Source organism: Vitis riparia, unplaced genomic scaffold (assembly GCF_004353265.1).
Source record: "Vitis riparia cultivar Riparia Gloire de Montpellier isolate 1030 unplaced genomic scaffold, EGFV_Vit.rip_1.0 scaffold725_pilon_pilon, whole genome shotgun sequence".
Taxonomy (NCBI): Eukaryota; Viridiplantae; Streptophyta; class Magnoliopsida; order Vitales; family Vitaceae; genus Vitis; species Vitis riparia.
Window position 1 is genome coordinate 33,704 of NW_023269752.1, and position 23,468 is coordinate 57,171.

A 23,468-nucleotide genomic window follows, 5' to 3' on the forward strand; every position below is an offset into this window, starting at 1 on the left:
TAGACTTTTAATTTTGATTGAATGTTAATAGAAACATTGCCATTCCCTTCTATCTCCCTTTCTCTATTGCTATTTTTCATTTTTTAATTATAATATGATTTATAATTTTCCTTTTTTTTTAATTCATTTATCTATCTATCGTATCAGTCCAAGAAACAGAGTGTATGTTTATATATATTGTTTATCTACTAACCGCGTATTAACTGATTGCAAATACTAGATATGTTTATATAGACTGAATTCTAAAGTTGTCCACATGGGAATTTGACTACTAGGGCAAGACCAATCTTGAGGATCAATAAAACCAACAATATCTATTCAGGTCCCCAAATATGTTTTAACATGTTGTAACATTTATAAAATTTTCTAGTGTTTATTTTTTCCTTCGAAAAATATTAAAATAAAAATTGTATCTGTCACCTTAACCAATAATAGTAAATTTTTAAAGAAAATTTTCTACAATGGATAGGGTTTGCAAGAAATATTTTTTATATTAACAAAATTAGGAAATTTTTTTGTAAAATTACAAGATAAAAAACAAGATGATAAATAAAATACCTTTTTCTCAAAAATAATAAAAGAATTATAGTTTGTATAAATTGGATATAATATCTATCACAATTCATAATTTTTATTTTTAAAATAAGAACTTTTATATAAACATTAAGAATCTTACATAGAAAGCATATAGATTTACCCAACATCTTTGAAAATCAATTTTTAAAATTCTAAAATTGGAGGCGGTAAAATATTTTGGATACATCAATTTTTTTAAATATTTTTTGAAATCATTATTTTTTTAATATAAGCTTTTAAGAATTTTTATAAATTTGTATAAAAAATATTACTACATTTTATTTAAAAATAAAAATAAGAAATATATCTAAATAAATATTAAATAATTTGTAAAATATTTTTAAAAATTCAACCGATTAATTATTTGGTTGATGTAGCGCATGAATTTCAAATTATTTTGAGATAAATTTAATTTTTAAAAACTTCAAATCGGATTCTCTCTGTTTTTTACCCGAAGCATACCGCCAATCTCTTCTTCAACATTATTTAACAAAAGATGGTGCCACGTCATATAATAAAAAATTTTATTGGCAATCCAGTCAGCACCTCTAATCAGATAAGAATGGTGAGAATTTCATCAACCGGGTATGGATTCAGTGCCATGGACCCTATTTCCTATCAATTACCTTTATATTATATTATACCATATATCCTATATAATTTTATATTTAAAAAATAAATAAATATTCATATTAGTTCTCAAATAGTAATTTTTAAAAATAATTTTAAACTCAAATAGTGAATCAATTAAGAGCATAACAAAAATTAGTTTTAAACAACTTTATTATTTATCTTTTACATAGAATTCTTATTTTCTAATTTTTTTTACTAAAAAATAAACTCCAAATTAAACAAAATTTAATGCATTGGATTCATTAATGACTCTAATAATTTTTAAAAATAATTTAAAACTCAAATAATAAAACAATTAATACAAAAAATTTATAGATAAAAATTTATTTAGAACAACTTTATTATTTCTCTTTTACATACCATCCTAATTTTTCAATTTTTTTTCACGCAAATAAGCTTTAAATTAAATAAAACTTAATGTGTTAGATTTATTAATGAGTCAAATAATTTTTAAAAATAATTTAAAAATTAAATAGTGAACCAATTAATACTATAGTAATTTTATGGACAAAAATTAGTCTAGAATAACTTTATTATTTCTCTTTTACATGAAATTCTTATTTTTTGATTTTTTTTTTCACTAGGCAAATTAATTCCAAATAAACAAAACTTAATATGTTAGATTTATTAATGAGTCTACTAATTTTTAAAAATAATTTAAAACTCAAATAATGATCCAATCAATACAAAAAATTTATGGGCAAAAATTGATGGAAAATGACTCTATTATTTCCCATCTACATAGAATCATTATTTCTATTTTTTTTTAACCAGGAAATAGGTTTAAAATTCAATAAGTCTTAACGTATTGGAATTCATAACAAGTTTAGTAATTTTTAAAAATAATTTAAAACTTAAATGATAAACTCATTAATACAAAAATTTTATGGATAAAATTAGTTCATAATTGCTCTATTAATTTTTTTTCTACACATAACTATGTTTTTATAAATTTTCTCACTATAAATATGAACTACAAATCAAGTGACAATCTGTATTGAATTTATTAATGAGTTTAACAATTTTTAAAAATAATATAAATTCAAAATGTAAATCTAATTGTTAAAAAAATAATAGATCAAAACTGATATATTATGGTCATGACTTTATTGTTTCTCCTATACATATAAATATATATTTTTAATTTAGGTAAATAAATTATAAATTATGACATAATTAATCATTTTCTAATTTTTAAGAATAATTTTGAATTCAAAAAATCGATGTAATTAATTATAAATTAAATCAAAACATTTTAAAGTATTATATTTGTAATTCAATACTAAATATGTGCGTGAAAAACATAACTCATTTACATGTTTAAAAAAGTTAAACTTTATTCATTATTCATTTTAAATAAAATATTATTAAAATTTATTATTTTAAATTATTATTATTATTCATTTTAATAAAAAAGATATGAAGATGTTAATATCTTTATGTTTCTAATATATTAGTATTTTTTTAATTAAAATATAATTTATGATTTAATTATAATATTATTATTCACATTTTACTAAAACAAATATTTATTTTTTAATTTATTTATAATTATAAAACTAGCCTTGAATTAAATTAAATTTATATTATATAAATTTGAATTTGTAATGTTTTACAAAACAAAAACAAAAACAATTTGGATAAACTCTAAACCAAAAATTAGAAATAATTATCCAAACCCAACCTGTCCCCACCACCGCATGTGGTAGCCCTATCCAAAATGGGTCGATGACATTGATGCCCATTCCAAATGTATCAAGAATGGTTACCTTCCCAGGGAACTTCCTTGAGATGGTGGCATTGCCCTCAGGCTGGAAGAATCCATTATGGTGTAACAGATGATTATAAATTTATCTCAAATAATCTCTTTTTTTTTTTCCATTTTTTTTATTAGTCCCCACTCTCAAAAGGCTATTGTAGTTTCTAAAAACATATTAGAACAAAATAATCTAGAAGTCTTTCTATCACTTCCTAAATGTAAATCCTACTAGAAAAAGAACTCATTTCAAATATTAATTAGAATCCTAATTCTTACGTTATAACAATTATATTTTGATTTTAATTAGGACAACCTATGATTCTCTTCTTATATATAGATTTATGGGTAGCATAACCTTTACTTATAGTACCAAAGAAAGAATTGTCCATCATCTTCTTCAACACCATGAAGCTCTCACAATTCTTTATTTTCTCTTTTATTTCGATTTCTCTTTTTGAATGTGTTAATTCACATCAAGCCTTAAAATACAACACACTTAAACTTCCTTCAGGGGTATCTGGCCCTGAAAGCATTGCCTTCGATTGTAATGGAGATGGTCCTTATACTGGCATCTCGGATGGTAGAATTTTAAAATGGCAAGGTTCGAAACATGGATGGAAGGAGTTTGCAATCACTTCCCCGTTCAGGTAAAAACTACTAGTAAATTTTTTATTCATTATGTTTAGTATATATTCACTTATAATTACATATATTTCTTAAATAGATTTTAAAATATAATAATGTATAATTAATTTTTTAATTATGTTGTATATTCATATTAATTGCATAACATAAAGTATTCTTTTAATGTTCAATTCAACCTTCTTTGTAATTGTAAGTATAGGTTTTATGTTGGATAAAAATGTATGAAAGTATTTGAAATAATTGAAGTATTTGTTTTTGTACTTGATTAGGATTCCTAAATTTTGTAATGGATCAATCAACCCTGCAATGGAACAAGTATGTGGAAGACCATTGGGTCTTAAATTCAATGAAGCAACATGTGATCTTTACATTGCAGATGCTTATTTTGGGTTATTGGTGGTTGGACACAATGGTGGAGTTGCTAAACAAATAGCCATTAGTGCAGAAGGAGTCCCATTTCGATTCACTAATGCTTTGGATATTGATCAAAACACTGGAATTGTCTATTTTACCGATACTAGCACCATATTTCAAAGATGGTATGTATCATAAATTTACTCCTTACTATATAGATTTTTTATTTTTATTTTTAAGTTTGTTCATATAGTTATGATTCTCATTCCCATTAATTAACAATGGAATTTTTTAGGGCTTATGCAATAGCAATGCAAACTGGGGATAAGACCGGAAGGTTACTAAAATATGATCCAAGGACCAAAGAAGTGACGGTGTTGCTAAGAGGCTTATCCTTTTCAAATGGGGTTGCATTAAGCAAAGACAAAGATTTTGTTTTAGTTACTGAAACCACTACTACCAAAGTCACAAGATATTGGCTCCAAGGTCAAAAATCTCAATTGAGTGACACTTTTACACAACTTGTTGGATGTCCAGATAATATTCAAAGAAACATTCATGGGGAATTTTGGGTTGCACAAAATAATTGTGGAAGACCAGAACTAAAAGTTAGACCGGTAAGACTTAACGAAGAAGGAAAGATCATGGAAGAATTAAGTGAGGATGTTGGCCCTGTGAGTGAAGTCCAAGAGAAAGATAATAGTTTATGGTTAGGTTCTGTGATTTTTCCATATATAGGTGTATTAAATTAGAATATTTTTTAATATTATAATATGTGTCTTTGGAATTTAATTTGATTTTATTGCATTACTATGTAATTCGTAGTTTTAATTTTTATTATTCACTTATACATTATATAATACACTTATATAAAGATTTGAATAGATTTTCATTTTATAAATCGGTGACAAATGGATTAAGCGATTAACGTGTAGACTATAACACCTTTTGTTTTAATATAATATCAAATATGCTTTTATTTTTTGCTTTTAAAATTTACGAAGTATAATCAAAGCCCCCAAATACGTTTTAACATTTACAAAATTCAAAAGTATTTAATGTCTCATGTTGTCATAATTTTGTTCTCTAACTTTTATGAACATTTTGATAATAAAAAATAAAAATAAAGCGCATTCTTAAACACATACACGTCATCTCTTCCTACATTTATCTCTTTTTCTTTTTCTTTTAAAAATATTATTAAATATGATTTTGTTATTAACATTAATTATACCAAACATGGTTGATATTTATAAGAATTTTAAATATAATTTAAAGATCATTTATTTTTCTTTTAAATATTGCAATACCCCATGAATGAATCCCCATATATATATATTTTTAAATTTTTTTCTATAAATATTTTTTTTCTTTTTAAAATTTTTTATTTGGTTAGTCCTAACTTGTAACAAACCACATGTAAATATCTGCTCTCATCATCATCATCCTCATTGTATCCCACGGAGTTGATACTGTAGAACTATTAGGTGGCCGTCCTCCAATCGCTGCACGTCCCTGCAAAGAAGGTTCACAATGTCAAAGTCAGTACCATAAGGTTAGACATTTTATGGATTCTGAACCAATAGGAACAAATATTCTGTCTTGTCTTAACTATAGGGCCTTTACAATTACAGGGCATTCATTACGGTGTAACAGTTATTCTGTCTTAACTATAAGGCCTTGCCTTCACAATTAAATGGCATTCATTAAGATATTCTTTGCCTTTTGAAAGAATCTTGCTTTTTAAGGAAATACTGCAAGTGATATGTCGATTTTTTAAAAGTGTTTTAAAGATTTTTTCGAACACTTAAACTATGTTTGTGAGGGAAAGAAAATGGAAAGAAGAAATAAATAAAAATAAATAAATAAATAAAGAAAATAAAAAATAGATTTAAAATAAATAAATTATTTTATTTGTTATTTCAAATTTATTTCACTTATTTTTTCTCTTTTATATAAAGATTTAATAATTTAATAATGTATAAATTTATAACTAATTAGAATTATATTTTATTTTATTTTCTATTTAACATATTAAAATCAAACATGAGAAAATTATTTTTCTTTCTTTGACACTTTCCAAGAACCAAACATAGCCTTAGGCTATCTTTGGTTAAGAAAATAAACAAGAAAAGTGGAAGAAAAGAATATATATATATATATATATATATATATTTAAAATCAATAAATTATTTTATATGCTACTTCAAATTCATTTTCACTTATTTTTCCTCTTATATATAAAGATTAAATAATTTAAAAATATGTAAATTTTTAATTAATTTATATTTGATTTTTTTTCCGTATTTTCCATATTAAAACCAAACATTATAAAATCATTTTTTTTCTTTAATATTTTTCGGAAACCAAACGTAGTTTTAAATTTTTCTTCAAAAACAGTATTTATGTTAGAAGTGTTTTAAAAAATTACTACCAAATGGATTATAATTCATTTGACCATTGTTACTATTTCTATAATTTTTTAAGAAGTCAAAAGTATTTACTTATCTTTTCAAGATCTATAAATAATAAATATAGTTAATTTCTGTTTTTTAGAAATAAAAGATAAATAAAAAATTATGGTATAAAGTAAATACAAAGACACATTAATTTCATAAATACTCTTATCATAGAATAACTTAATAGTAGAAGAAATATGAATAAACGAGTGAGTCTCCAAATTCTTTATTTTATAAATTTATCTCAAATAATTTATTTATTTTTTTTCAATTTTTTTATTAGTCCCCACTCTCAAAAGGCTATTGTAGTTTCTAAAAACATATTAAAACAAAATAATCCAGAAGCTTTCTTTTCACTTCCTAAAAACAAATCCTACTCAGAAAAGAACTCCTTTAAGATATTAATTAGAGTCCTAATTCTTATGTTATAATAATTATATTTTGACTTTAATTAGGATAACCTATGATTTTCTTCTTATATATAGATTCAATATTTACTTATAGTACCAAAGAAAGAATTGTCCATCATCTTCTTCGACACCATGAAATTTTCACAATTCTTTATTTTCTCTTTTATTTCGATTTCTCTTTTTGAATGTGTTAATTCACATCAAGCCCTAAAATACAACACACTTTAACTTCCTTCAAGGGTATTTGGCCCTGAAAGTATTGCCTTCGATTGTAATGGAGATGGTCCTTAATATCTCAGATAGTAGAATTTTAAATTGGCAAGGTTCAAAACATGGATGGAAGGAGTTTACAATCACTTTCCCATTCAGGTAAAAACTACTAGTAAATTTTTTATTCATTATGTTTAGTATATATTCACTTATAATTACATATATTTCTTAAATAGATTTTAAAATTTAATAATGTATAATTAATTTTTTAATTATGTTGTATATTCATATTAATTGCATGACATAAAGTATTCTTTTAGTGTTCAATTCAACCTTTTTTTGTAATTGTAAGTGTATTTGAAATAATTGAAGTATTTGTTTTTGTACTTGATTAGGATTCCTAAATTTTGTGATGGATCACTCAACCATACAATGGAGCATGTGGAAGGCCATTGGGTCTTAAATTCAATGAAGCAACATGTGATCTTTACATTGTAGATGTTTATTTTGGGCTATTGGTGGTTGGGCACAATGGTGGAGTTGCAAAATAAGTAGCCATTAGTGCAGAAGGAGTCCCATTTCGATTCACTAATGCTTTGGACATTGATCAAAATACAAGAGTTGTCTATTTTACCGATACTAGCACCATATTCCAAAGATAGTATGTATCATCAATTTCCTCATTATATAGATTTTTTTTTTTTTTTTTTTTTTATGTTTGTTCATATAGTTATGATTCTCATTCCCATTGATTAACAATGGAATTTTTTAGGGCTTATGCAATATCAATGCAAATTGGGGATAAGACTAGAAGGTTACTAAAATATGATCCAAGGACAAAGAAGTGACAGTGTTGCTAAGAGGCTTATCCTTTTCAAATGGGGTCGCATTAAGCAAAGACAATGATTTTGTTTTAGTTACTGAAACCACTATCGCCAAAGTCACAAGATATTGGCTTCAAGGTCAAAAATCTCAATTGAGTGACACTTTTACACAACTTGTTGGATGTCCGGATAATATTCAAAGAAACATTCATGGAGAATTTTGGGTGGCACAAATAATTGTGAAAGGCCAGAACTAAAAGTTAAACCGGTAAGATTTAACAAAGAAGGGAAGATCATGGAAGAATTAAGTGAGGATGTTGGCCCTGTAAGTGAAGTACAGGAGAAAGATAATGGTTTATGGTTAGGTTATGTTATTTTGTCGTATATAGGTATGTTAAATTAGAATATTTTTTAATATTATAATATGTACGTGTCTTTTGGAATTTCATTTGATTTTATTGCATTGCTCTGTAATTTGTAGTTTTAATTTTTATTATTCACTTATTTATTATATAATATACTTTTATAAAGATTTGAATAGATTTTCATTTTATAAATCGATGATGGATGGAGTGTAGAGTATAACACCTTTTGTTTTAATATAATATCAAATATGTTTTTATTTTTTGTTTTTAAAAATTAAGAAATATAATAAAAGTCCCCAAATACGTTTTAACATTTTCAAAATTCAAAAGTATTTAATGTTTCATGTTATCATGATTTGTTCTCTAACTTTTATGAACATTTTTGCAATAAAAATTAAAAATAAATAGCATTCTTAAACACATACACATCCGCTCTTCCTACATCCATTTTTTTTTCTTTTTCTTTTAAAAATATCATTAAATATTATTTTATTATTAGCATTAATAATTTTTTATTATTAATATATATAAGCATGTTTGTTTATATAATAATAATAATACTAATAATACTAATACTAATACTAATAATAATAATAATAATAATAATAATAATAATATTTATATATCATAAAATACAGTAATACTAATAAATTCTTTAATCGAAATTTACTAAAAATTATTTTTAACAATAATAAAATAATACAATATGTTAGAAAAATTAGGCTAATACAACCTATGATAATCATCCTAGATAGGGGTGAATAGGGTGATGGTCTCTTTTTGCTAATTTAAACTATGTGAATACAAGAGACAAATATATGCAAATATATAATAAAGCAATATAAAGACAATTGCATATAAAGTAAAGGAGTAGGGAAAAAAAATGCAAACACAAGATTTTTATAGTGGTTCGATGCAACTTAGCCTACATCCACTCTTCTCTAGTTTCAATCCCAAGCTTGAGGTTCCACTAATTCAAGGCTTCCTAACCAAGCCTTCGAGCAATACAATTGGATTATGGTTCCAATTCACCCTCTTGGACTTTTGGTTCCAAGCACCCTTTACACTTCTCAAGAGATACCCCACTCTTAAACAACCCCTCAAGTGATAGCCTACATTTGAAAAACTTCCTCTCAAAGATTTATAAATAAATGATCTCAAAATCTTAATACAAAAACTTTAAGCTCAAATGATACAAGAAAACTAGGATTGAAATGTGCACTAATGATATGCAAGTTTTAAAACAATGGTGCACTCAAAACACTTTTCCAAGGCTTAGATATATTCAAGAAAGGTTTGGGAAGGTTGAGATCTTAAACAATGAAGATTTGGAGCCTTTTTATAGAAGAAAATGACCAAACTAGCCATTGGGGGTTCGATCGATCAAGTTGGGGGTCGACTAGTTCATTAGCCGTTGGAACATTTAATGCTTTAACAGGTTACCGTTGCTTCAATCGGACCTCAACCGGAGGTCGACCGGGAAAGAGGATACCTTAACCGAGAAGCGAAGACTATTGGAAGAAAGAGAGTGTTTTTAGCACTCCTTGATCGGGCAATGGGAACCGGTCGACCGGTACCCTGGTTGGTTGAGCTAGTTGGCCCAATGCCTCGACCGGTTCAATGTTTTGGCCCTGACAACCGACTTTTTCAACTTAAAACCTTGTAAATAAGTTTGAAAAATATTTGACACAAGGTTTTAGTTGAAAACATGAAATCATCCAATTTTAAAAATATTTAAAACAAAATAAATTTTGAATGATTTTAGTACATAAGTAAAGAATGTAATGCATGAAAATCCTAGTGCACTAACAACCTTACAAAGAAATCTTATAAAGCTTGGGTCTTGAAAAAACATTTCTCTTTGAGGTCTTCTTCTTCTTCATGATTTCCCTTTAACTTGATTTGTCTTTGTGATTACCACTTTGGAAGTCGTCTTGCCTAATCACACTTGAAATATAATCATTAGTTCTAAACTTTATTTTGTTATCATCAAAATCAAGATTAACCAAACATTGGTTTCACACAATACAATTAGTCTTGAAGTAAATAAAGACAAAGAGATTAAAAATACAAAAAGGTTAAGAAGACAATTGCATAAAATAAAAAAAAATAAAAAAAAACCTTTTTCAATCTTTTTCCTTCAATTTTTAAATTATTGAAAAGGTTTTTCAAATATTTTTACTTCTTGTTATATAAATTTCAAACCCATTTTTTATTTTTTTTAGTAATATTTAATATTCATAAGAATTAAAAATATAATTTAAAAATTATTTATTTTGCTTTTAAAATATAGTAAAATAAATATTGCAATACCACATGAATGAATCCCTAAATAATGTTTTTTTAAAATAAAAAAATATGAAAGAAAATAAAATATAATTAAAATTAGTTATAAATTTATATATTTTTAAAATTATTTAATTTTTACATAAAGGGGATAAAAAAGTGAAATGAAGTTAAAAGTAATATAAAAACTAATTTATTAATTATATATATATATATATATTTCTTATTTTTTCTTTCATTCTACCTTTCCTTACTATTTTCTTTCCTTGTATTTTTTTCATAATTTTTTTACCACCCAACATAACCATAATGCCTTTTTACTTTCTATACCAAACAAAATTGATGTGCGAACAAATCCAGGCATGGATAACATGAAATTCATGGGGCTTTGTGCTTCTTATGCATGGATTACTACATGTAATACAGAATCTTCAAAAATCTTTTATACTTTAGCCAATATTATTAAGAACAAAATAATGTTTCTAATATTAATAAAGTAGAGAGTTAATTAATTTAGTAAAGTAGAGAGTTAACCGTATGTTACTTGGTGATATTAGGCATGATTAGAAGGAATTTGTGGAGTGCGTTTAGAAATATAATTTTGCTCATCTTGAACCAAACATCATCAATTTTTATCCATATATTAGAAATGACACATGGCATCAGAAAATATTAGTGTGTTTAGCATATATGTATATATTTAACATAATATGAACCATTGAATAAATATACAAAAACATATCATCAATATTTAAGGAAATGAGACTTGAGTTAATGTACAAAGAAACAACATGAAATTTCTTTGTATGATGAATTTTTATTTTATTTTTTTATTGATAATTACTTTTTTCAATTGTAAAAAAAAAAAATATACATGTTTAACTTAAGATAAAGATTTTTCAATATAAACATCCTCAATACATGTCTATCATGAATTTTAGGGTTTTCAACTCAATAATATGGCATTACCCCTTTTATTCCAATTTGTCAGTTCAATGGAATAGCTTGGATAATTGGTGAAAATAGTTTTTTTTATTACACTTTTTACCAATTCTTTATATTTTGGATATTGTGTTAGAAATAATATATGAATTCATTTATAAAATCTATTCTTCATTTTTCCATGCCATCCATTCCCACAACATAAAAACAACAAAACATGAAGATCATTTACTAACGTTGAGTAGGAATTCGCAAAAACATTACATAAATGATGAACATAATAATAATGTCAACAATGAAATATCAATGAAGAACCGTTTTCACAAATTTTACATGAAATTAATAATATTTTAATTACTAAATATCATAAGAAATGAAATCTATGCTACTATCAATATAGATTTTACAAGAAGGTTTAAAATGGAAATTCAATAATTTTAAATGAAACTTTGCACCTTATAATTTTTAAAAGAAAAAAAAATTTTTGTTTTAAAAAAATTTGATACGTTCATTGTTAACAACTCAATAATATGACTAAAATTATCAAATTTAAACCAATACAATCTTGGTTTCCTTTTCTATATAAATTCATATTTGTTCATAACTAGTCATAATTTTGTTTGATTGAGCACAAATATAGATGGGAGAAAAAAAAACATATATATCAATATCAATTGAAAATTTGTATAGAATTTATTGTCTTCAAAGTATTTTTATTTTTAATGATAAACAAACATTATGATTCAAATATCCTATATATATAATATTAATTTTAATCATGTATTTCGTATAATAATTAAATATAAAATAAGTTTAAATTTATAAATAAAATTATCAATATTTTAAAATAAAAAATACTTATACATGTATCATCATTTTTATATTATTGAATATATTGAAATTAGGTAAATTTATATAAAATCTAATTTTAAATTCTAAATATTATTATTGGATATCCCCAATTATATCATACATATATCAATTTCTTTAAGAAAACAATCTCAAAATGTCTATTATTATTTCTTATATCATTTTTTAGAATTTTTCTCAAAATTTTCATGAGTCTCGTTCAATTTCCTTTTTACAAATATTTTATGTCAGAATATCTAATGATATTTTGCAATATGTCCCAATATATCCATAAAATTAAATTACCAATACATCCTTAAAAACTAATATTTTCATCATTGCCTATTATGAGTCATTAGACACCAAAAGGAAGTGTAAGATATAAGATATCATAAGATATCCTACATAACTCTAATATTACCGGTAAGAGTAAATAGTAGCTAGCAATTTTCAAAATCCTATATGCTAATTGTACTAGTTGAACCACAAAACAAATTACGATTGACTTATATCCTTTAAAATAATTTAAGGTCAAATTTAGTTGTTCAGATATAACATGAGATTGGATAAGAGAGCGGATATTATATCATATCCCATATTTGGTTTGTTATAGGATATGATAAGTTATCAGATCACTTATCTTATCCTATATTCAACTAAACATGTGATATGATAAGTGGTGTGATATATTATCCATTTTTTTTTACCCCTTTCACATGGGATATGTTAATCCCATGTTATGGTATGAGATATACATATATCATATATCAAAATTTTATTTATTTATTTATTTTTTATTTATTTTTTTATAATAATAATATACTCATTCTACAAAAATAATTTTTTTTATTATAAATTAAATTTATGATTAAAAAAGAAAAACTAAAAAAATATTTATAAAATAATATTAATATAATATATATAAATTATTTTCATATATTAAATAACATAATATTAAAAAAATTATTTGAAAAGTTTAAATATTTTAATCATGAATTTGGTTAAATATAGGATAAGATAAGTGATGAGATAACTTATCTCAACCCATCACCAACCAAACATAGCCTCATAGATTAAGAAAATATCTTTAGTTGTGTTTCCTTTATAAAACTCCTTTTTTATTTTTTTATATTATTTTTATTATTTTTATCAAGTTTAACTAGTCCGCTACTTTAGCAAATGATAATTTTCTCAAAGTAATATAGTAATATCTAAGGATCATACTCCATTAATATTTAGGTCTTGTCACTAGTTCTATGGATAATGTTAATCTTAATTAAATTAGGACTATATTTCCTTAATTAAGTGGGCTTATTTTATTATTTTTACTCTATTAGGTGATTGATTAAATTATGAAATACTTTTATTATCCTAGTTTTATTAGGATATGAAATTATAATTTAATTAGATATTAAATAATAATTTAAAACCATAGTAAAATCCCTATAAAATAATATTCTTGAAATTGTGAAAAATTATTATCTTAGTAAAATATAAGGATTTGATTAGGATTCAGTAACTTTTCAAATTGAAAGGACTTGTTTCTCAGGGACGTCATCTATATATAAGCTCTCTCCTGCCATACCAACAAGAACAAGAACCCACTTGTAACTTTCCAAATTGAAAGACTTCTCTCTAGCTCATCATCTTGCCATCCCAAGAAGACCAAGAAACCCCTGAAGCTATATACTTTGCGCATTCGCTTCAATGGATTCTGTGGTAGAAGATGAGAAGAAACACGATCAGCGTCTTGAAGAAACGATGAAGATATTGGAAGATGGAGATGATCAGTGTCTTCAAAAAAAGATCAAGATCAAGAAGCGGCCACCACGGTGCCATGATGATGACGACGACGACGATGATGATGAGGGGGTGTGTGTTCAGGAGAAAAAGAAGCTGATGATGAAGAAGATGATGGATAAGGCAATTTGTCCGTCTCCCCATGCAACGCCAGAGCTCCCTGTCATCCTCAGGAATCGGATTAAGGCTCTAGGGGGTTCTGATGTCACTTTTGTAATCCAGAAGCCTCTCTTCAAGAGTGATGTGAGACTCAGTCAGAACCGTCTATCCATACCCTTGAATCAGATACAACAAAGTTTCCTCACACCTGAAGAGAGCGAGAGGTTGAACTCAGGAGGAAACGGAAAAAAATGTGCAGATATGGAAGTGATGTTGATTGAGCCCTCCCTTCATCGAGAAACCATCAGTCTGAGGAAGTGGAACATGAAGAAAGCTTCCGGAAATTTTACCTCAATGTATGTGTTGGTGACTAATTGGAATTCGGTTGTACGGAGGAATAGTATGAGTAAAGATGAAACGGTGCAGCTATGGTCTTTTCGAATCAAGTCCAAGTTGGGTTTCGCTCTTGTAAAGAGAAGACTACAAGATGATCCTAGGAATAGTTCATTAAGGGGCATCCTGGATAGCTGATATGGATATCAGGGACAGGCAGGGTAGGTGTATTTACTATTTAGTAGAAGATGATTAACCTCCCTGGATAATAATTGTCACTAAATTGATTTTCCTTTCTTTTTTTTTTTCTTGCTGATTATGTAGAATTTTAATTTTGATTGAATGTTAATAGAAACATTGTCATTCCCTTCTATCCCCCTTTCTATATTGCTATTTTTCATTTTTTTAATTATAATATGATTTATAATTTTCCTTTTTTTTTAATTCATTTATCTATCAATCGTATCAGTCCAAGAAACAGAGTGTATGTTTATATATATTGTTGATCTACTAACCGTGTATTAACTGATTGCAAATACTAGATATGTTTATATAGACTGAATTCTAAAGTTGTCCACATGGGAATTTGACTACTAGGGCAAGACCAATCTTGAGGATCAATAAAACCAACAATATCTATTCAGGTCCTCTGCTACAACAGAATCAGGCTCAACATCTGGAACTGATAAAATTAGAATCATTTAGATGTATATCATACCATCTAGTGTAATCCATAGACCTGTGCAAAGATCTCAAAAGAAGAGGAAGGTCCCTGACAAAATCATTAGGATATATAGTGATTTAATTGATGACATTGAACAAATTTGGAAATTCCTTACTTGTAAGTGTTGAAAAAAGGCCACGGAAACTTAATATCCTACTACAAAGAGAATCTTTTATGAAAAAACTGAACAGATGTAACTACCTAGGTCCAAAAAATAAAAAACTTGGTTTCAAAGACAAATTTGCTTCTAGTACAAACTATTTACTTTGCAAATCAAGAAAGAAAAGAGGCAATAACCATTGAGCTTCTTGTTGGTTTCTAAGATATACCTCAAAGTGACCTTTTTTTCTCTACTTCTATGTTTACAATTTTGGGAACTGTCAATAATAAAGAGAGAGACTGAAATGGATCATATGAAATGGAATGAGGATTTAAAGGAGATATTATATAGAGGTTAAGATTTATGAGCTGGGAATGGTGTGAAGATACTATAAAAATAAGGTTTAGATAGTAGATGAAAAAGCCTATAGGTAGTCTAAATATATGGAATAATTCCACTTAGAAGTAGGGAGTTGATACTATCAATAATTTGAGGAAACTGAAAAACTATGGTTTTTTACGGGTAGCACAATATGATTGAATAATGATCATGTACTAAAAAGTATCAATCCCCTCAAGATCATCCTTTGTGCAAAATTATTATATAGTAAGAAAACCTTGAAGGGTTCAGGAAATGAAGATACATTAGCCAGTGTGGTATCACATAGCCTCAAATTCCCAAAAGGCCCTATGGTTAGTTTTCATGCAAGAGATTTGACCAGGGGGCTGTTAGTAAAGGAGCCAGAGGATTGGTTAGAAACATTTGAAGGGTAGATATGAAGAAACACTCCCTTTGAAGGCTTGAATTGGGCTCTAATACACAGTGCAGTACCCTTGGAATTGCCTAATTTCTGTGATGCTGGAATTGGTAGCACTGCAATTAGTGTGCAGAAAAAGGAGAGTGCTAAGTTTGATTATAAGGACTTGAAGGACACAACAAAGTGTGTGGAGTTTGAGCTGTTCTATCTGAAACTCTCTCCAGATGGTTTGAGCTTCTTTTTTGAAGTCTTGAGATTTTTCACCCTTGCTGTAACTAAAAATGCACAGCCTGTCAGTTTCTGCAATAATGCTATCTTCAGTTCATTCATCTTAGAATAGTGGAGCTAGATTTGCTTGAGACCCCTTTGGGAATTTGCTACTAGGTCAGGACCAATCTTAAGAATGAATAAAACCAACAATTTCTATCCAGGTCTCTACAACAAAATCAGGCCCAATATGAACCAATAAAATTAGCAAGAAGCTGTGGTGGACAGAGTGTTCTGCTCCAGCATGTGAGCACAATTAAGCTCTCATTGCTATCTTTATTGTTTTTGACATTTCTCTGGCTATTCTTGCCCGACTGATCTAATTCTATTGCTCCTAATTTACCATGCCTAAAGCCTGAGTCACATTTTACATGTGTAAGCGTCAGTAAATTTTGAAGATATAATGGAAATTAGAGAAAAACTTGTACATTTCGGAACTCCATTTTTCTTGTTTAAAAATTTGGGAAAAGAATTAATTCAAATGCAATGGGAACAATACTGCTCTGAAGAATAGAGCTCTGGATGGGAATCATGTAAATGTAAATCACCGAGAACTGAAAATGCATGTCAAAACTATAAAGAATGAGCAGAAAGAGGTTCTTCCATCCATTGATAATGTGGAAGAGAAATCAGAAAAAAGGTAGGATTCTTCTGCCAGGGAAGGGTGGGAAGTCCTGTGAAAACTCAGATTGTCCGTCAAACTTTTTCATTCTGTGCTTGAAGTCAATCCAGAGTGCATTGCAGCAGGATGTAACCTTCAATCGCAAAGAAGACAAGCCTTAATTGGTTAATGAATGGGGAGTTGAGTTGTAGAAGTGTTATTCATCAGGAATTGACATATTGGAGACAAGTGGAGCTTGTTCTACCTTGGATGATTTCTACTGCTGCTGATGCTATTGCAAGAAAGGAGAAAGAAGGTCTATTCCTCACTAACCCCTTTCTTCTCATATTTTGGAATATCCTTGGTTTTAATAATATGAAGAAAGGGCATCTCACCTGCCTCTCTTTGTATTCATTCTTTTTGAGCAACAAAGAGAATGATTTTAGGGAGAATTGTGTTTTAGGCCCAGTTGAGCCCAAAAATTAATATTTAATACATATATCATGCATATTTAAGTTCAAGATCCAAACAAAGTATGAAAATTAAGATGAAGGATATTGTCTTTCATTAATCCCTAAAATACCCTTAACTCTTACATATACACATGTGAGTGTGAATTTCAATTTTTTTGTGTTTTTTTTCCCTTTTCTATTCCCTATTAAGTATTACTCATTTCAAACATTTTTTTTTTCCTTTTTCTTCCAATCTATATTTCTATTTTATGTCAAATAAAAAGCAATATTGTTTTTTTTGTTTTTCATTTTTAAAGATATTGAATCTTTTTGCTCTTATTATAAGCCATTATAAAAATTTTGGGATTTTTCATCCAAATATTTTTTATCTTTTTGTATTTATCTTTTAGTTTAATTTTTAATTTTTATTTTAAATTTATATTACCCTTTCATTTATACTTTTCTATTATTTTTAATTATTTTTTATATTTTCTACATTAACCATATTTTTAAAAATTTTAAAAATTGACTATCACTTCACTCTTATTATATATATATATATATATATATATATATATATATATATATATATATATATATATATATATATATATATATATATATATCCTTTTAGCTTTTTAATTTTTAATTTTTTTTTATTTTAAAATTTTTTAAAAGGTAAATTTATTGAAAAAAATAACTATATAAAGTTCTAATATTATATTAATAATTTTTCTTATCTAGATAGACTAATGCAAAGTATTTTGATTCACAATAAGAAAATTGTCAATACAATTTTTTAATGAAACTTTAGAAATTAAATTTCAAATAAAACATATTTATATAAAATTTTATCTAAAAATTATTGAAAGTGGTTTTTAATTTTTTTTATTGACTTTCAAATTTATCTAATTTTTTACTTGAAAGGTAATAGAACAAGTTTACAAAAAAAAAAAAATTAGTTTTTCATTTTTTAAAAATAAATGAGTATAAATATATCAAAAGAATTAAAGATAAATTTAGTAAAAAATTTGATAAATATGATTATAATTTTAAATATAGATTCATTTGGATAAAATTTCACAAAAAAAAAAAGTAGAAAGAAAAAACATTGCTAAAATTACAAAAACAAAATATCAAAATTTTGATGATGAAATTTAAAAATAAAATTCAAAACAATTCTTGAGTAAGAGAATTTGAGTGCGGAAAAGTCTTTGAGTGGAAAAAAATGGGAAAGTTTTTCTAAATCACTTGAAATCTTTAACAAAAAGTAGTCTTGTACACCCTTGTACAATTAATAAATTTATCTTGTACAATTAGTATAATACTCCTTACAATAACTCAAATTTCATACATCATTTCATGAATATCTGATAATAAGTTGGTTAACCATGTTTGCATTGGTTTTGTTTTAAAAAAGAAGAAAATTTGTTATATAATTTTGTTTTACAATCATCGTAAGTGAGGTACCTATTCAAATGACCATATACAAGTTAGATAAAGTGTATGAGATGAATGTATGCTTAACCAATGTGTGTAAAAATGTCATCTATCATCGGTTAGGGGAAATAAACAAGCAAGTTTTTCAGAATCACTTAAAATCCTTCACAAATAATAGTCTTGTAAAACTTTGTACAGTTAGTATATTTATCATGTACACGTAGTGTAAATACCTTGTATATGACTCAAATTCCATATACCCCCTACTCAATGTGTAACCATAGGTAGATTAACCATGTTTTCATTTGTTTGGTTCAAAAAATAGTGGAAAATGGAAAAACAAAATTTTCTCTCAAGCATCATTTGTAGGATAAGTATTCGAATTGTCATATGCGAGTTAAATAAAGTGCATAAGATGAGTGTGTGATAGAGGAATGTGTACCTTGAGAGTGTGCAATCCTTAGATAACAAGACAAAAAAAAAAAGTTGCCTAAAATTGATTGAAATCTTTCATAAATGATAACCTTGTATATCCCTTGTACAGTTAGAACATTTGTCTTGTACAATTAGAACATTTGTCTTATCTAATTGAACATTTACCTTGTACAGTTAGTATAACACCCTTGTACAATTGTGCAAATTTCATCCATATGCATACATTATATGCCACATATGATGTGTGAATCACGTTTCCAATGATTTGATTTAAAAAATGATATAAAACGTAAAAACAAAATTTTTTCTTAAACATTATTATTAAGGTAAGTATTTGAATTGGTATATGTAAGTTAAATAAAGTACATGAAATAAAAGAATTTGTGGTAGGAGAGTGTATAATCCTTAGATGACAAGAAAAAAAAGTTGTTCAAAATATACAGTCTTGTACACCCCTTGTACAAATAGTGTAATAACCTTGTATAATGGTATAAATTTCATATATATGCATAAATTATATTTACATGAGTGTGTAAACTATGTTTCCAATAGTTTGACATTTAAAATAATTAAAACAAATAAAACGTTATTTTATTTTATTTTCAATGCAAAATGTAATTAAAAATAAGACAAAGAAATTACTTAAAAACTATTATTTAAGTCACGTTTATTTATTTATTTCCTTTTATTTTTGGAAATAAAGGAAAAAGAATAAAAAATTTATTTAACCATAAGAAATATGAATATAAGATCGGTTAGAAAATACCAAAATTATTTATTTAACCATAAAAAATATTAATATGAGATATGTTAAAAAATAGAAATAACCCCAAATTTATTTACTTATTTCATTTTATTTATTTAAATTAAAAAGTAATTTATTTTAATAGATTAAAATGTGCACAATTAATCTATTACTTAATATATTAAAATTTTCTATTAGACAAAAAATAAATAAAGAAAATAAAATTAAAAAGAGTAATAAATATATATAATTTAGTTATTTAATTATTTTTCATGTAAAAGAAAGTCACACAAAAAACACATAATTGGCCAATTCCTTTGTTTAATTGTAAACATACTATATATATTTTTATTTTTTATTAAAATAACTAATGGAAAAAAAAATAAAAATGGATAATCAATGAATAAAATTTAATTCTTTTTATTATTTTCATATAAAAAAATAGTACTAAACAAGGTTTTCAATTTTTATTTTTAAAAATAGTTTTCATTTTTTAATTAAATGTTTTTTCAAAAAGAAAATATAAAAAATATAAGTCATATTACCATTTTTTAGAAAGTATTTTTTAAAATAGTTTTTGAACATAATTTTTCTTTATTTATAATTTAAAATAGAAAATAATGCTGACTTTCAATTATTTATTAAAAAAATTAAAAACAATGAAAAATCCAAATTGTTAAAATAGAATTATTATGGTTGCGTGCATAGTGGTGTGAAAATTGTTAAAATCCAAACTTTAAAAAAGCTTATGTGAAAGTTCATTGGGTATTTTAGTTCATCACTATTTTATATCCTTAAAAGGTAATATATGGAAATTTGAAGGGTATATTGGTCTCTTAACATCTTATATTATTTCTATTAATTATGTAAGTTATATAAACCAAATATTAATTTTTTAGCCCAGCTGAGCCCAAAACACAGTTATCCCTTTTAAATCTTGACCCTCTCTCTCTCATGCAGACTCATTAGCAACCTTTAACTTTTTCTTTTTCTGAACAAAGGGTAATAGTTGGGAACAAATTTGACTCTTTTGTCATGTGATCATTGGCCCTTGAATCATTGATCCACTTCAAGAAGACAAAACATTAAGGCAACGTGAGTTTTACTTGATTGTGTAAAGATACAAGAAGAGGAAGAATGAAACCTTTGAGTTCCCTATCAATTTGTACAAGAGGTCTAGCTGTTGCTTGGTGAAAATAGGCCTTTCTGAAATGGAGGCAAGGACTCAAACGCGGTCTCCATGGCAGCTCCTTGGTAGGCTTTGGCATTTCTATTAGCTAGTTTGTTTCCCTTTACCCTTATTAGTTGAGAATTAATCTCCCTATTTTGGAGCTTATTAAAATAAGTTTGGTAAAATGTGTGTAACTTTATCATATTTAATATATGCATTACAAGCAATAGTATCTTTAGATTATTGGATTGTCATTAATCAAGTATCATTTGCATGATAAATTACACCATATCTTAACTATGTGAATTCAAGACTTGCTTAATGAATTGCAAGTATGTCTTGAATGATTTAAAAAATTGAAAACTATTGTTTATTTTATATCTCTATGACACAACAACATTGTCATGAATAAATATACATATTGTCTAAGATGAAGTCTTATAAGTCCTAAAGGCATCTTGTGCCTACATATCCAAGTAATTATACTTGTTAATACGTATGATATGTTAAATGTCACTAAGGTATATATATATATATAAAATCTCTAATATTATTACTTTTATTAAAATACAAATATGACAAAAATATATTATAATTGTAATATAAATATACTTACATTATCATATATAATAATAAAACTTAATTGAAAAAATTTTGAATCTTTTTTTGTAAAAGCAATAGTTTTTTATGATCATACTGTAGAAATGATTAAACAATTTAAATACATTAAGTGAATGATGTTAATATTCTAATATAACGTGTTAATACTAATACCAATAGGATATAAATAAGTATTTCTAGAATTATTATTTTTATCATAAAATATAGTTTTTAATTTTTTCACATGATATATTACCAAATGGATAGTTATGTGTTATTCAATTGAATATTTGCATATCATTCAATTGATAAGTGCTCGTGAAAAATCATTGTTCATTCTATTAGGGTAACGAATAACAAAATTTATTAGTATATTTATACTAATACCAATAGGTAATATTTCATGGAAAAGACAAGTAATTCCTTTCACAATGACTGCAATTCATTTTATACGGGTGAACAAATTCAATTTCATCACCAACAAAATAAGTATAAAACCATGAATTAATTAATTATTATTTTTTATTTTTTATTTTTAATGTAAAAGCATTCGCCAATCTCTCAAACCAGATCAAGTTAAAATACTCAATAACAAACCTTGACTGACAAATAATACAATGACTCCTGAGCCACATAAACTTGTCTAAAATGAGAAATAGCAGTGTGCAGACTATACCTGCAGATAACCACATTTCTTAGTGCAGTTAGACTCATGTATATGATGACTGTTGACAATTGCGACAGCAACAATATGGTACTGGTGTGGTAGCAGTGGTAGGGCAGGAATTTCCAATAGTGATAAGCATGATGATTGTTGAATCAACCACCAAGTTCTTTTCCAGATTTCATAAAGATGCATACTAAAACAGGCTGATTCGAACCAGCCCGCAGATAAACCACAAAGAACCGAAGGCTTTGCAGGCTCCTTTTACTACCTCATCACACTTGCCGCCACTGCCAATATGTATTCACCAATACAACCACAATCGTCAGTCAATCCCCATCCCACCAGCTAGCATCTGGGGTCAACTTCAAATACATGAACCTAAATCTCGAATCAGGAAAACCTGGATCAGTCAGGACAATCATAGGATCTGGTTGTAGCATATATACCGCATGTTTCATACATGGTGGCATGATTATCAATCAATTTTTCCTAATGGGCATCTTAAATTGTCTCGGTTTGAGAAACAGGAGGAACAACTTTACATTTTTTCACAAATAATTTTCATAATTTTACATGTTTTTTTTGTTATAATGTTGGATTCTTTCTCTTGTTTAATTCAAAATTCTCAAGAATGTCTCGTTTCCTTTATTTTAGTACGGAGTTAAACCCACATGCCGATAAAACCAGACATAAACTTCAGATATGCAAGAGCTCAGATGGCTATCGAAACTAAAACCTCCTAGTTTTTCTTAATGTTCACCGAAACCAATGCAACCTTGACGGGTTTTATGAAATAAAATAATATTACGAATCATTCAAACTCTTATTTACCTTCTTATAAATAAAAATAGAATATAACAAAAAGTTAACTAAATTTTCTTTTTCATTCTATATATAAAAGAAAATTGATAAAAAAATAAAAGCAGCAAGTGAAACCATATATGAAGTTCAACATGTGTTTTCCT

At 26.3% G+C, this 23,468-nt stretch overlaps 1 protein-coding gene and 1 pseudogene across 1 annotated transcript; both read left to right on the forward strand.

The window, feature by feature from the left end:
- The first annotated feature begins 2,937 nt into the window (after positions 1–2,937).
- On the forward strand, positions 2,938–8,127 carry LOC117910362 (annotated as a pseudogene).
- A 5,892-nt stretch (positions 8,128–14,019) lies between these two features.
- On the forward strand, positions 14,020–14,742 carry LOC117910363 (B3 domain-containing protein At3g25182-like). Its single transcript, XM_034824439.1, has one exon. The coding sequence runs from the start codon at positions 14,020–14,022 to the stop codon at positions 14,740–14,742; it is 723 nt and encodes a 240-aa protein (XP_034680330.1).
- Positions 14,743–23,468: the final 8,726 nt, after the last annotated feature.

Coding starts and splice junctions, on each gene's coding strand:
- LOC117910363 (XM_034824439.1), top strand. CDS start 14,020: ATGGATTCTGTGGTAGAAGATGAGAAGAAACACGATCAGCGTCTTGAA.